The following is a 16987-nucleotide window of genomic DNA, read 5'->3' as shown; positions in this document are numbered from 1 at the left end:
TCGATAAAATCAACATTGTCCTCATTTATTGAATGCGGTTATAAATTCTAGTTTCCATATGCACAATTAAAATTTGATAAACACCTAGATTTATAAATCCAAGAACATGAAAAGAAAAATGTGACATCTACACAAGATCGAAGTATCTAACCATAATAAAGACTCAATTTCCCAGTTGTGTCAGCGGGTGTTAAAGATCAGCTAAAATTCAATGCAGAAGGTTGTAGGAAGGCATGTCTTCGATCCATGTAACGTCATCCATCAGGAGTTCTTTCTCCAATTGATATCGGGTCGATTTTAAAATATCATGTTTAACTCATGCATATAAGAACTCTCAAAGATGAAGCTCCATTTAAAGTGCGAAACATATCGAAACGTTTTGAACTAAACGGACTATATTTCAATAAACAATCATGTTTCTGTAGTTGAATATTATACAGTTCATGGTTTTACAAGAGAGATACAGGTTTCTTACGTTGAAGTCCATGTATGTCGCATTTTTTTGGAGCCACAAGTTGTCCATTATCATGAAAGCAACACAGTATAGTAGATCAAATGCCCACTCATTCTCTGCAAAAGGATCAAGATTTTAAATTTGAAGTTAACTTTCATTTTCTCAAGGAATAGCAACACGGCAATACCTGTGAGGAAAGCATAAAAATATAATCGAAACCAACAAATTTGATAACGTGCAGTCGATTCAATTATATATCTTGAACGCGTGTTGTCCCCCATATGTGTAATCATCAAAGTTATCTGTGTTTCGACGTACAACGACAAGAGAAATTGTAAGATATGATTGCTTCACCTGCTAACATTTGCAGAAAAATTGCTCTGATAAACGTCCCAGGCTTGGCTACATATAGTTGACCTCAAATTAGCCATAGCTTGGAAGAGAATACACGCACCTTAAAATTCTTTGTCAATTATGGGAAATTTTTACTTACTGGCATTCAGATCAAGCATTTGCATGAGCATAAATGTAATATTTACACCAGCAACCGCAAATGGATATTCCCAAACCGCTCTCTTGCCTGTTTGTTTCCTTAAGAGACTCTGAAAAGATGTCTGCGGCATAAAATGATAATTTAAGACATTTTTATATATTGCGTAATGTGTACCAACTTTAACAAGATATATCATGTGATACCATATTAATTTCCACAAGAACAGGACAACATGAATCTTACAAAATATGTTTTGGCAAAGAACAACAAATTTTCCAAAGAAATGAAGCCAGCTCCCCTGTTTAAAAGAAATACATGCAATGTCCATGAGATACGCAAGCACAAGGTGAAGAAAGGGCAGAATGAGCAATTTAGCAATAAGGGTGATATAAATTATCCGGAATCAAAGAATACCTGAAGTCTGTAGATGGATCTTTTCCTTGCCACCCCATATCTTTCCACTGATCAGAAACCAAACTTTGTAGTTTCTTTCCAGGGTATGTAGCTGACCATAATGTCCTTAAAGCTTCCTGTGATCCCAGCAAATTTTAAAAGATACTTTGAAACGGAAAATGAAACTTGGGCAGATTCTTGGATTGCAAATTCAGACACCACTCAACCAATTATATACAATAAACTATTGATGTGGGCAAAGGGCAAATGCAGATTTTATAAATTGTAAGATGCAAGATTACATAATTGTGTTCAGAAATCTCACCTGATGTTCTGGCCTGGATGAATCAAAGTAAACTTTATTTCGGTGTCTTAATCTTCTTAGTCTCTCCTCCTGGCCATTTGAAGTAATTCAGGGAAGGTAAATCATCTTAAACATTAAAATACGAGATAAATAACAATGTCATGCCACTTGATACTATGTGTTGGTTAGAGGACTTTGAGAGTGATGAATAGGATGGCTTTCATTAGTTAATGAGTAAATCCTATTTACAAGTATACATACATATAAAAGTGTAACTAATAGGACAAGAACACCTGGAATAGATTTATTATACAGTCAAAAGCAATCCTAACCAATTAACTAACAAAGTGACAAAATATTAACAGATGTTAGATGCTTTCATCGCATTCCCTCTTGTGCACAACGAGCTGTTGATCTTTTGCTATTATCATTATTTTGTTACACATTTATTTAGAATCTAATGGGCATCATCATTGAGTGGCAGATGCTTTACATAAACAAAATAGAAATCTTACCTTTATGGGGCTCAAGTTGATGCATACGCGTGAACAGCTTGCCTTGCGCTTGAAGCAAACACAAGTGAGGCCTTTACCCATCCACACTGGTGTGCCGCAAGAGGCAACATCTGAAGTCAAAGAAATAAATGTTTACCTTCAAAATGCATATAAATGGCAGGGTGAGAAAATGCTTAAAAACATTATGCAGAAGGTTGAAAGTGATCAAAGTCCAAATCCATTGGTCTTCTCATCCAATTAATAATTTCCTTATAAATTTATTTTCGTATTATACTCCTCAAGAATCATGATAGAACAAATTGGATTGTCCATAAAATCGCTAAATATTGTACAAGCAGACTTGCATGTTACACATCTTTTCCAGAGCCACCTAACGAGTAACGAATTTCCTTGTTAGATCTATTGATCATCCAGCTCTATACCATCATCACCTATGTTTGAAGAAGTATGAGAATGGGACATCGTCAACCCATCTCCGCTCTATTTGAGCAAACGGAGATAGAATGGTGCCCATTGCCATGCATTCACTTCTTCTTACACTGCTTATTTATTATTTGGAAGCATCTAACAAGTGCAAGCGGGGACATCGAATCGAATCCAATCATCACAACTTTGTTAGCTTCAATAAATTGAATTAAAGTCAAAGCTTTCGAGTATAGTTTCATTAATTTAATTTCTATGCCAGATCATGTACGTGGAAAGTAAAATCCTAATGATTTGTCACACTCACTATGAGATGAGAAGAACGATCCACTAATAATAACAGAAAAAAATCATCCAAATAAACATTTAAATTTTTTTCAAAGTACAGCAAAAAGTTAAAAACATAATGAAAACACAGTAAAAGAAAAATCTCAAACCAACCAACAGAAACGAAACACATGACATACACCAGCTCAAGCAGAGTGACAGACACGAATCTTCAATCGATCAAATAACCCAAAAAAATCACTGAAACACGCAGCATTACTCCGAAAACCGTGAAGCAACCAATTGAAAACTAATAAAAGCCAGATTTCACCCAAAGTAACACCAACCACATAAAACTTATATATATATATATATATATATATAAATTCTCAGCCGATCCTTCTACCAACACGCAGCACAAGACATCGAACGTACATATGATTCAATCAAAACAAAGGAGGTAAAAAAAACACAAATCAACACCTGAATGAGAAGGATTGCATTTGGAAAACGAGGACGAGTGAGTAATCGCCCGAATCGCGACGCATCCGCCTCCCTGAAACCTGTCCGATCTCATTTCAGCCGCGAGAAATCCAACAAATTGCTCTCTCCGGTTCTTATGATACAATGCATCCAGTCACCATTATCGTGTTGCTCCTCGTAGTTTCAGCCTGACTAAACTAAACTAGTGGCACTGCAAGCTCTCACTGAAGCGGTGAATTTGTATTTATTTACAAGTATTATATTGCATGTGGACATAAATACCCCTCTATTTTTTAAATCTCTAACTTTTCTTATTTAATTATAATTGTTACTATTTATAAGTGAATATATGTATCACATAAGTGAGTGGGAGCAATCTACGGGATGTGATCTTCTTTTCCCCCCTAATATAAATTTGTTTCCTTATAATTGAGTAGAGGTTGATAATTATATTATCTGCAAGATTTCATTTATTCAATTACATGCATTCCAAACGGGCTAGATTTGATTATAATTCAATATTTTTATTTGTGTTTTGCAATATTGTCAAATATCTCGACTGTATTCTTCAACGTTGACTTGAATTCACTCATTGAAAGTTCTATATATGAACTTGGACAATCATTTTTACCGTCTTTAAGTGTGAAGTATAGGACTGAGATACCAAATCAAAATACCGACTTTTTGGGATACAGTACCGAAAGTTTTTCGATATATATACATTTTTTTGGTATATCGAATTTTTTTTCGGTATCTATACGGTATTAGTATGAATTTTTTTCATACCAAAATTTTAAAATTTCGATATCGGTATCAGTATGAATTTTTTTCATACCAATATTTTTGATACGGTATACCGAAAACTCCCTAGTGAAGTATACCTAAATTCATTGTCTTTTAGTTGCCTAATAAAAAAAATATCTTTTTAAAAAAATTACGTTGGGGGAGGTGGGGTGGGTATAATGGACATAATGGAAAAGATAACGATGGGGCGGCATATATGGAAACATGTCAGCTTTTGTGGTCTTGGAATTTACAAAAACAATTCGTTTACATCGGAAATCTATATTATATCGCCGGTGTCTGTGTAATTTGTTTGCATCCCAGGCTCGTGCAAGTTGCCTACATGGTTTTTGCACATATGGCGCCATTTTGGGTCACTGGCACACGAAAATATCATATTGTTTTATTAGGAGATTCCTATGGTGTGTATTCATTTCATATGGTGCAAAAGTTTGTGCACTATTATTGCCTGTTTTAATGTATAATTTTCGCGTTTTCTCGAGTATTCTACCTCATGTGAAAACTTTTAATAATTTGAGTTAGGTCAGATCGGAGATCTATAGAACGAAATTGACCCGTGAATCAGTTTAATACGAACTTTTGCGCATATCAATGACGATAATGATACAACATTGGTTTCCGAATTTTTGGATCCATAGTGGTTTAGTGAAGCAAGATAATTGAGATTTGACATATGAAGATGAGAAGATCCATAATTTATTGTTTATATTTCTCATTTGATTTTTGTCAATGTGAACTACAAAATCTACAATGTAATGTAATGTAAGAAGCACACATGAAGTGCGGAACACTTTGAACCCGTTTGGTATCTAAAGTGCTTTGTAAAAAAAATGTTTTTTCAAGCTCTAATTTTTGTTTTTTGAAAAAACTCTATATTTGACTTAAATAAATGTTTTTTTAAACACCAAAATGCCCACTCAAATACATTATAAATTAGAAAAACTCTATATTTGGTTTAACTTTTCATACCAAACGGGCTCTTTGTCTTGGTACTTCAATATTATCCCACACAAACTTGTGTCACACAAAAGGCTTCTCGTAATGTAAAAGAATCTTATTACATATATGGGCTTTTTGGAGATGATTATAGACCAATTGGTTGAGTTGGTTATTTTGCGTAAGCCCAACTAAGAAAATGGGCTTCAACATATTGACTCGCGCTTTTTTGACTAAGCCCAACTAAGACTGGAACTTTTTTTATGGATTGGGTTTTTCAACTGTACGGAAACTAACGCAACTAGTAAGTAGTAACCCATTTACCAAAATATAGTAATTCATTTAAAATGGGACAACTCGATTTTTATCATGTAATTTTGTCACTTACGATTTTGGTTCTCTATAACCCATGTGATCAAATTTCAATTTTTGTCCTGTATTTTATTTGTGTGGCAATTTTAGGTTTTTTTTAATTGAGAATGCTGATGCGATACTATATACGTCAACGCCACAACAACACTGCATAGATTTATTGTCGACGCCGCGTCGGAAAAAATGACTACAAGTGCTCGAAAAACAAATGTATTAGACTAAAACTGAAATTTGATAACATCGATGATCAAAATCGCAAAAATGTTACATATATGAACAAAAAAATAATTGTCCTCGTTTAAAAAACACGCCGCGCCATCGTGTCATGCGGGATTATGAGAAATGCTATTTTGTTATACACAATAATCTATTTAGGAACATACCTAACACTCATGTTACCTCGATGAATCAGGAAAGAAGTTACAATAAATAGTTAAAAAACCGAAAGAGATGTTACGCATAGGGATGACAATTTTTTTCGCGGGAAAAACCCGAAACGGGACGAATTTGGGGGAGTATTTTTGGGTATGAGTTCGGGGATTTTTAAAAATCACCGAAACATATTGAGACGGGTATGGGGATGCTATCCCCATCCCCGAACCCGCCCCGATAATAATAATAATAATAATAATAATAATAATAATAATAATAATAATAATAATAATAATAATAATAATAATAATAATACAAATATTTTAATTATCAATTTTTATTAAATCTAAAATATTATTAAAAAATTAAAATTAAAAGTATTATTATTTCGTTTATATATATTTTTATACATTATATATAATACATTCGTTTATGATAGCGTAGTTTTTTATAACATAAAAATTTTATTTGAATCTCATTCATGTTACATACACTTATAAATTATTTATATTAGTATATATATATATATATATTAGATAAATTTAGAAACAATATATAATCTTAATAAATTTTTGATACATAGTATTTTTTAAAAATATTAATTTTGATTTAAAGAAATATTTTGTATTTAAAATATTTTTATTAATTTTAAAAGTTAATATTATAATAAAAATTGACCCAAAATATTTTAGGTATTTTATTATAAAATTGAATAATAATTTTTATATTCTTATATAATAAAATTTATTAATTCATATATATATATATATATATTATAATAAAATTTATTTATAATATATAAAAATATATATATTTTCGGGTATGGGTATGGGGATGAGGACTTGATCCCCGCGGGGATGGGTATGGGGAATCCCCGATAAAAATTAATGGGGATTGAGGCGGGTATGTGGATCGGATTTGAATTCAGGAACGGGGATGGGGAAGACATCCCCATCCCCGACCCGCCCCATTGTCATCCCTAGTTATGCAAAATCAATTTTTTATTAATATCAAGAATCGACCAATACTGAATTCACATATTAGCCCATGTGTTAGCTTACTATGCATAAAATGCGATTACTAATAATAAACTACTCAAATATTTAACCATAATTTCAATTATGTTATAAAACATAATAGAAATAGAGAGATGAGTAGAGAGAATTCATGAGAGAAGAGATAATTCATATGAGTCAATACTCAGGTGCAATTTTCATTGAACTCAATCACCCTTATTTATAGGGAAAGATTACAAGATACAAATCTTCATAAATATTATCTTGACATATTTATCTTGATCACATATCTTTAATATATAATCATCTATAATAATAATATATTTATAACACTCCTCCTTAGATGATTATTTGCACAAGAAACCAATTCTTCAAAATCTCCATTTGACAAGATTTATGTCTGAGAAATTCATCGGGACTCAAGTGTTGCCTCGTTAAAACCTTGACAGTAAAACCCGTGAGAAAAATCTGAAAAAAAAATAAAATAGTACAACAACATATATTTTCTTTGGATATCTTTCCGAAGATGGATGCGTCTCGTTAAAACCTTATCAGGAAAAACCCAGCGGGACAAAATCCTAATGAAGCAAAAAGAGTACGACATATCTTGATACTTGTTAATTGTCTCATTAAAAACCTTGTTATGAAAAACCACGTGGGAAAAATCATAGACAAGGAAAAAAAGTACAACTTTAATTGCTCCCCCTCTTGCAAGCATCACTTTCAATTATTAGCTCTTAATATTTCAATCTTATGCATTGATTTGCCAAAAATTAATTCAGATGCTGATTTTGCCATATGTATGGTACTTCAAGACCAAATATTTTTTTTTCTTCTTCAAGTTGGCAAAAACAATATTATGAGCATCGAATCCTTCGAGGATGTTTTTATATGTATCATCATCAAATCAGTGCATCAACAATAAGTGTAAATATTTTTTCATAATCCGCTTGAAATACTTTGAGAAACTTTGCTAATATTTGCTCATATTGCCACATATCATTGTTATTGAAAGTTCAATAAGTTGTAGTTCAAAATAATCATCATTTTGCGTAATAGCAAAACACACGAATGATTATATCATTTCGATCCCAAATAATTTGTGAAATCTCATATTTTGATATACTTGTTATTTTTCATGAATAACATAATCCAAATTGGATTCATTGAAATAATTGGTCGTTCACGCTTCTAGCGTTCTTTTTCATTTACTTGCAAGTAATATAAAATATGATCCTGCAGAACGTTGATTTATTTCATAACGACCAGCCTCCATTGTTCTTTTCACATTGAGATATTCACTCATTTTCTTTAAAGGAGTTTTGTTCCTAAAGACGATTTATATATATTGTTCAACTTGAACATAAATGAAGCTAAACGATCTCATACACAAGATCAAATAATGTATTTGAGATTTAAACTTTGAACATCATGTCCACTTTATATTTGATTGGGATCGATCTCAAATATTATTGTAGCTTCCATTTCCACCCCTCAATGTTGGAAACATTGTTTCACAAGAATAATGAATTAGAATTTCGCGTCATAAAATCTCATTGTTCAAAATAATTGATCATAAGATCTAATTTATTTCCAACATTTTTATAATCTCTTCAAGAGATTTATGTAGTGCATTTACCGCACAAACATTAACTTTCAGTACATAATCATTTGGCATAATATTTACAACATATATTTCAGATATCCCCAAATATGACGCATTTATTCTCATGGTTTAATAGTTGATTAGAGGCAAAATAAATCAACTAAACCAATATATTTATAATCAATAAAATTGATATGCATATCCTCTTTTGATCAAGCTTGTCTTGATTACATATTCTGGAAATTTTCTCAATACGTATTTTTGCAAACATCATGTTGCGCTTCGTGGGCCCAAGTTATTTATTCATTCTAGATAATATGGGGATTCTCTACCAATTTGAACTAATGATAGTGATATCAAATTTGATAAGCCAATAAGAATTCATAAAATCTTCTGGATCTTTGATTCAAAAACATTCATATTTATCGATCCAGGAACTTTTGGCTTATTCGTAACAACTTTGTGCACTATCAATAGTTTTTCAACTATTTATATAATTTGAATGCTCGATTCAATCCATTATGCCAAACTCTGAAAGTATTTGCATCAATGATACTTTTGGAGCTCTTTAGCTCTTCTAGAAATATTGATTTGTAATATACTATTTAAACCAAATCAATATCCACTAGATTCAAAATTTCATATACGTCAATATTGTGTATCACTATTATATAATATCAAGCACATCATTTTTTTCATCGTCAATCAAACGATCTTCAAGATCTTTCATACATTCATATCAACATATGATGAAACAAATAATTTGGGTAGACATCAACGGTCTCCACAAAATTTTATATCTTAATTGATAGATATCAATAAAATCTCTTTACGTACTTCAGGTACGATAGTGATACGATATACCGATGTACATTTAGTACAATACTTGATTGTGACGTATATCTCAATATTTTGTGTCGAATACATAATTCATATCTCGCTTCATACAATATGACATATTCTTCCTTGAAGAATTAAACTACAGTGTATCAACTGTGTTAATTGACACTGTCACATTCACTTAAAAGAATGGACCACATTAATCAGACAACTTTTATAATTGTCTTTCCTTGAACAAATTACTATAAATAAGATATTAGAATAAAAGAATTTAAATTGAAAAATCGGACGTACCTTTTCAAATTCATGTATGCATCAAGTAGACCTTTCACCTTTAATAATAACATTCAATCTATCACGAATGTCATTTTACATTAATTTCATGTTCCTGCATGTAAGATAATAACATGTGATAAAAATACTCTATCATTCATTTAAAAAGTGATAGCTTAATCAAATGATTTTGAAAAAATTCAAAATTTATATCCACAATCAAAATTGAGGAATTTAAAATTCATAATCAAATTTTATTAAATAAAGATTTAACAACCCAATATATCCTTAAAATATAAAAATTCTCAAATCAAAAAATTTGTCACCAAATTGCATAATCAATATCTCATGCAATATATTGACTAATAGAATAGATTCACAAAATTTGTAGTTCTTATTTTTTATCATCAAAATAATTTATGTGAATCAAAACACAACACATGCTAGAGTTTTCCACAATTTAGTTTAAACAAATACAAAATTAATTTACCAAAAATAAATTAGTTCAAAAAATAAATAAAATAACTTGAAGTTAGTCATAAATCAACCCATTGACATCATCATGCATATGCTACCATCAATCTATCATCACCGTTGCCCAATATATATGATGGTCCAATTCATTGGGTTTAACATTTATTTTTCTTTTTCGATTGATAATGTTGCGATTTTACTATCGCACATTAATAATTGTCAATCAATAGCCTAAACAGATCATCATTGAACATCAAGTCGCTATTTATAAAAATAGTGACAAATAATATATCATGTTTCTTCTAGAGTATTAATAATAAATATATGATTTGAATCGATATCAAGTCAATATCTTTTGATATATATCTCACATATATACTTAATTATGGATATTGACAATTTTAGATCATATATCGATATTCTTTGAGAAATTGTACTAAATTTCTCAATTCATAAAATTTTCAACAACCAAAAGAGCATTACATTATATTCTTCGAGAATATTTTCAAATCTTGGATCTTATATTAATATTCTTCATGAATATTATCAAATCTTGCATCTTTTTATCAATATTTCAATATTGATACAACCTTGCATCCTTTTATCAATATGTCAATTGACACGAGATCAATTTTTTCAATGATATTTATAGATATTTGATATCATATCAGATATCAATAATGACTTCTTCACTTTCTCAATATACGAAATCATATATCACATCTTTATCATGAATCTATTCAGATTCTCAATATATTATATTATAACTAGGAATCTCTTTAGATTCTCAATATAAAATCATGTTGTGCTACGTTATAGCCATCAACATATTCATGATATTTCATGGGCAACAATATATCAAAATTTTATTGTGCTACTTCTAGAGCACCAATGAACATCTCTCATAAAATCGAGTATTGACAACACGTTGTGCTATTCCAATAGCATCAATAAAATGAGAATTATTTTCATTATCAGTTGGTTTGACAACACGTTGTGCTATTCTAATAGTATCAATAAAATGAGAATTATTTTCATTCTCAGTTGGTTACAGCATCGTGCTGATAACGTGTTATAAATCATAATAGAAATAGAGAGATGAGTAAAGAGAATTCATATGAGTCAAATACTCAGGTGCAATTTTCATTGAACTCAATCACCCCTATTTATAGGGAAAGATTACAAGATACAAATCTTCATAAATATTATCTTGACATATTTATCTTGATCAGATATCTTTAATATATAATCATCTATAATAATAATATATTTATAACAAATTAAAAGATATGAAGTTGATACAATTCTTGGCAAAGATAATTTTCACACGTTAATTTCAGAAATTGGGCCCTCAAACCCGTCAATATTGAAGTGACTTGGTACGAAATTCTTGTTTGCGGCGAAGAATGTTATTAGAATTAATTCCGTGAAGTTTGATAGGGCCCAATTTTGAACTTAGACGAACAATTTCCCCATGTTTCATTTAATTCTTCCATCGTCCCAAAATCAAAATATATTATAGTTTAGTTTTCACATCTAGTAACATTTTTCAAATTTTTTTTACTAATATATTATATTCTCTTATTAACTATTTTTCGAAAAATATGTAATCGTTTATTAAATGAATTAAAAAAGAATAAAATATGAAATATGTTTATTAATTTGTCTTTCCAATTTTTTCAATATGTGTGAAAAACAAATAAACTTATATATTTGACATTAAAGAGTATATTTTTTTGACAACACGTATATAATTTATATTTACGAGGGGTAGCAGAAATTGTAGAACAAAATGGACCACGAACTCATTCCAATCATGGGCTAAATTGACTTGATTTGTCTCATGTTTCACACTCGTCGACTACGATTTTCCATCCAAGACTCGAGTGAAATGATGTGAACCCCACGAAAACATATATATTATTTCTGCGCATGGATATAAGTAGCCAATTTTGGGTCCCTATATGTTGTTTCTTGAAATATTTTGCTCCTCTATATTCGAAATAAGTCAAATAACTAAATTTGACATCTACAGAATCCTAGCAAAATTTCATATGTAGTGGAATATGGATAATTTTTTCGGTTTCGTTTGGACAAATATTTATAAAACATTTAACCGACTTAGACCATCCAAATAATATTGTGGTGGCTTTTGTGAAAAAGAGTACTTTCAAGAACTAAAATTAATAGCTGAGTCAATTAGCGAATCAAATGACTTTGAAAAACATGGACAATGAGTGGCAATCGACTAAGGCATGATTCAATGGAAGTTGAAATATAATGTCCAGCTTAAAAATCATTGTCGACGTTTGTCATTTGAATAAATTTAAAGTTCATGTATGCAAATGGAACATAATGTGTATACCGTCTCAAATATATAGACTTGTCACTTGTTTGTTTGTTTGTTTGTTCCTGACATTGCTCAATAATATAATTGGAAATTAAATACCAATAATTAATTAAGGAAATTTCCGATTTTATAATTTTTTTTTGCTGAGTTAAGAGAAATGCTTGTTACAATGGAGTCTTGGTTCCAAGACCTAGATGTTAATTAAATGGACTACAAGTCATAAATTCCTATTTTATACTAAATAACCATGCAGGAAATGTCACCAAAAAAATTTAAATTAAATCGATCCGTAATTTAACATTATTCACATGCCCAAAACAAGGAGCAAAAAAGTTTATATTCCAAGAAGAAATAAAATTACATTATGAGTATTCATACCAATAGTATATTTATGATCTATTATTATATTGAAATATCATACAATTCAAATAAGTTCGAGAAATATCACAAGTTTAAACGAAATTACAACATAAAGCAACACATGCATGTTAAATAAAAAAAAATCATTTATAAAATAAATTAAGATTTTTCAAACTATTATTTTATCTATTTGAGGCGCTTGCAAAGGGTGAGGCCATCTCCAATGGAAAGAAGAGCCAATTCGATACGAGAATCCTTAGCCAAAAAAGCATTGAAATCAACCACAGCTTGTCTCCAAACTCTCAAGTAATGCTCCATTTCATCTTCTTCTGAGATTGCTACGGTTCCACCCCACAAGGTGTTGTCGTAGGCTATAATTCCTCCAACTTTGACCAATTTCATTAATTCCTCATGGTAATTTATGTAATTATCTTTATCAGCATCCACAAATGCAAAATCAAATGTTCCACTTTCCCCCTGCGCGCATATTAAATTAATTACTTTTTGTTACCAATTATATATATTAATTCAAAATTTGTATATATATATATATATAATTAAGTAACTAATTACATTGGCAACAAATTCCTTGAGAACAATATTGGCATCGGACTGAATGAAGTTGATTTTGTGGCCCACTTTTGCCTTCTGAATGAATGGCAATCCAGTCTCAAATGCTTCCCTATCTGGATCAATTGCTACTATCTGAAAAGAAATCATAAAAAAAACATATATTAGTAACTTTTCTTCATATATCATCATTATAAAATAAAAGATATAAATTAATGAATTTTACGTACTTTTCCATCGTCGGGGAGGGCTAGAGCAGTCGATAGAAGCGAGTAGCCGGTAAAAACTCCGAGTTCGATGGTCTTTTTTGCATTCATAATCTTCAACAACATTGATATGAACAATCCCTCGTCGGCAGGTACATTCATCATGCTCCTGGATAATTATAATTCATATAATTAATTAGTAAATATTAATCACAATTAAAATTTTCGAGAAAAATATAAAAATTAATCTTACATGAAATCGTATTTTTCTACAGTAGCCATCCGTATTTCCTTGAGTTGCTCATGCTCCCTGGGATACGCAGTTTCCAAAATGTACTGCGTGTTTAAAAAGTATATTAATGATAAGAAAATAAATATATAGGATGATGCTTTTTTTTTTTTTTTTTTTTGAGTTGGGGGAGGGGGGGTTTAAGTAGTAATTGGGTAACGAACACGAGACCTCGCCCCAAATTTGGAACTTGGTGTCAAATGAGCTACACGTCATCGACGATAAGACGATGTTATGTAGCAATAAATCAGTCACTCTGATTGTTGAGTAATATAAAAATATTATATAGATAATTAATACTTATATCTAAAATAAACCCAAATTTAAAACTTAGGAGACTCTCTATATATATAGTGTTGAATGACAGTGAAATAGTGTATAAAATCCGAATTCTAGTGTCATGTGGAAAGAATGGAAACAAAAAAAACAAAAAAATATCCCGAGCTAATTACATTATATAAGTACTTTAAAGTAAAAAAACGATTATAGAATATTTAGTAAATAAGTACACACGAACTCGAATTTCGGATAAAAATTATTGAATATAGAAATTGAACCTTGGAAAGAGCATGGCTCTGAAGAATGGTGCCCGTAAACTTATCTTTCATTGTTGAAGAAAATTAAGGAGAGATCCTAATTTAATTATATGAATTATACAAAAGGAATTCGGAACTATGAAAATGAATAATGGAATTTGGTTTCTGCTTCCTTTGCCAAAAGTGTAGCCTTATTTATAAGCTCTCTGTTGCCAAAGCAACAAACGCGTGAAGCGTGAAAGTTTCAATGTGAAGATGTCCACGACTCAACTAACTCCTCTTGTGATCGATTATTTTATTGAATGACATATTTTCCTTTTTTTTTAAAATGAATATGGTCCCATATTCGTTATCTTTCAATGTACAATTGGTAAAGTAAACCTTCGACTAACACATATAGTTATAATACCCTTGTCCTATGGAAAATATTGAAGATTTCGAATAAGACTATAGCAAATAGCAACTTGAGTTAACGATTTCTTAAAATAAGAAATGATGCAAAGTAGTTGTTATAAAGACTCATTGTACAGTCGCGTAAACACGGACTTGAACTCCGGACTTGATATCTCCTGTTTTCCCTTTTTTTAAATAAATAAATAAATTCTTAGAAAAATTTTATTGAAATTATGGGTTAGGGGGCATTGGTGCTTTTTCACCAACACCGCCGCAATGGCTGCTTCTAGGAAATGGTTTGCATAGGACTGAAATTCTTACGCCGCGGTTTTAAATTATTAAATACGACTGATTCAGATAAAATATTTTTCTATGCGTTACGCATTAAATTATTTAAAAAATTATGACAAAATTTGAAAATTTTGTTTTTAGGCAGCAAATATGACTTTTCCATCTCGTTCGCCTTATAGTGGAGTTGAATGTAGCACATGGCTCAATTATACAATATCTTGTCAAGATAGTTTTATAGAGTTATAATTATTTTTTTTATTCATAGAGATGTCTAAATTTAGATTCGGATTTCTATTTTGTTTAAAAGATAATTGAGTTGTCTCGTTACAATTGATTGAAGTTTTTCCTCTAACAACAAGACTCGATCTTAAAAATGATGTTGGATTCAAAATTATGTGTTTCTTTCCAAAGTAGCTTCATTATTGGAAGATGACTGTAAAAAATAATTATTATATCTAACAGAAGATCGATCGAAACATGAAAATTAAACTTGTTTGTTTTTGTTTTTTTGTTTTGTTTAATAGAAGAACCAACACTTGATCTACAATCAAGTCAAAAGATTGAAATGTGGTGAGAAATTTTTTACTATTTAATTGAGAAATTTTTTTAAGCAAACTATTTATATGTAACAAAGAAAAGGTCAAATCAATGTAAATTAAAAAAATAAAATGTCGAAGACCAATGGGAACATTTACTAGGATCGTGACCCCCCATCAAATTTACCTACCAAATAATCGTTGACCAACATATATATGATTAAAAAGAGATGTACGACTCTCCAACGGCCAAAACATCCTGCCAATTAATAACACAACAAAAATTAAAGAAAAAGAATTAACAAATCAATCCAATATACTTCTCTTCCGTCTCATGTACATATTGTAAAGGGTAATTGCAGTTTATTTTAAATTTGTGTAGAGTTCGTGTTGTGTGTTAGTAGCGCACTAGAGTCAACATGAAGCGGAATCAGTAAAATACAAATACTAATAAGACAAATAAAACCAAAGATAATTATGCACAAGTAACTAGTAGTTGTGCGGGTGACTTATGACCAAATAATAAATATTAGAAAACGTAAATCAGTTTTACAAACTATATTAGTGATTTTTACGAAAAACAGTAAAGACAATTTCTCAACAAGTTGAGAAACCAAATTGCATCATAAACAACCAGAATAATAAACATAATCAGATGCAACTTCCGCCTGCCAAAACATGGAGAAACAAAAAAGATCTTCGAACAATACTATGCACTAAAACTATAGTATCTCATGTCTCCAACACGTACGACAACACGAGAAAAGCAGCAACGACAGCTACAAAGTTTCTTCAGCAATCTTTGAATTCGTTTACCTGATTTTTCTCTGAATTCCCTCTGAATTCTCAACTTAAGAACTTGATTGTTTTTACACAGGAATCCTTACTTATAGATGAGATTCCAACTACAAAAATAAGAAAATAAGATTTTATTAGGAACATGACTTTTTTAAGAATAATCAATTATATCTTGATAATATTTGATAATGATCATAATACTCGAAAAATACCATATCAAAATATTAAAAAATCTAGGTAAATATTCAATGTACAAAATAATGAATTTCGATAGTTAGTGAACTATAAACCTACAAAAGATAAAGTCTAGAAAAGAAAAATTCTTAATCATATTTTTTCAAACGTAGGAGAATATTATGAAGGAATTAATATTCCTTTCACATATACTAGTTTGTTTTTTCACGTAAATTAAAAAAAAATCATTCGAAAATAAATTACGGACAAACTTTTTATTTTATATTATTTAATTTATTCAATAAATGATTATATGTTTTCCAAGACTTATTTAACAAAAATATCAGATATATTAAGTCAAATAAAAATATAAAAACTGGAATATATATTTGAGACAACTAAAAAAACAAAAGAAGTCTATAATAACTAGGGATGTCATACCGGACCAAAATATCGAAT

At 30.2% G+C, this 16987-nt stretch overlaps 2 protein-coding genes across 2 annotated transcripts; both read right to left on the bottom strand.

Moving 5' to 3' along the window:
- Positions 1-208: 208 nt before the first annotated feature.
- On the bottom strand, positions 209-3492 carry LOC140872298 (uncharacterized). The gene is given in 9 exon segments (XM_073275120.1): positions 209-331; positions 476-570; positions 809-856; positions 948-1068; positions 1191-1245; positions 1362-1477; positions 1666-1734; positions 2160-2269; positions 3333-3492. Coding segments are annotated over 9 exon segments (831 nt in total). The 5' UTR covers positions 3427-3492.
- Positions 3493-12675: 9183 nt separating this feature from the next.
- On the bottom strand, positions 12676-14492 carry LOC140871705 (flavonoid 3',5'-methyltransferase-like). Its single transcript, XM_073274357.1, has 5 exons — positions 14358-14492; positions 13765-13847; positions 13536-13680; positions 13309-13440; positions 12676-13212 (listed from the first exon to the last, which is right to left on the bottom strand). The coding sequence occupies exons 1-5, from the start codon at positions 14406-14408 to the stop codon at positions 12922-12924; spliced, it is 702 nt and encodes a 233-aa protein (XP_073130458.1). The 5' UTR covers positions 14409-14492; the 3' UTR covers positions 12676-12921.
- Positions 14493-16987: the final 2495 nt, after the last annotated feature.

The sequence above is a fragment of the Henckelia pumila genome, unplaced genomic scaffold (genome assembly GCF_033568475.1).
Source record: "Henckelia pumila isolate YLH828 unplaced genomic scaffold, ASM3356847v2 CTG_461:::fragment_3, whole genome shotgun sequence".
Lineage (NCBI taxonomy): Eukaryota > Viridiplantae > Streptophyta > Magnoliopsida > Lamiales > Gesneriaceae > Henckelia > Henckelia pumila.
The sequence above is the reverse complement of the archived record's forward strand: the minus strand, read 5'-3'. Positions and strand labels throughout refer to the sequence as shown.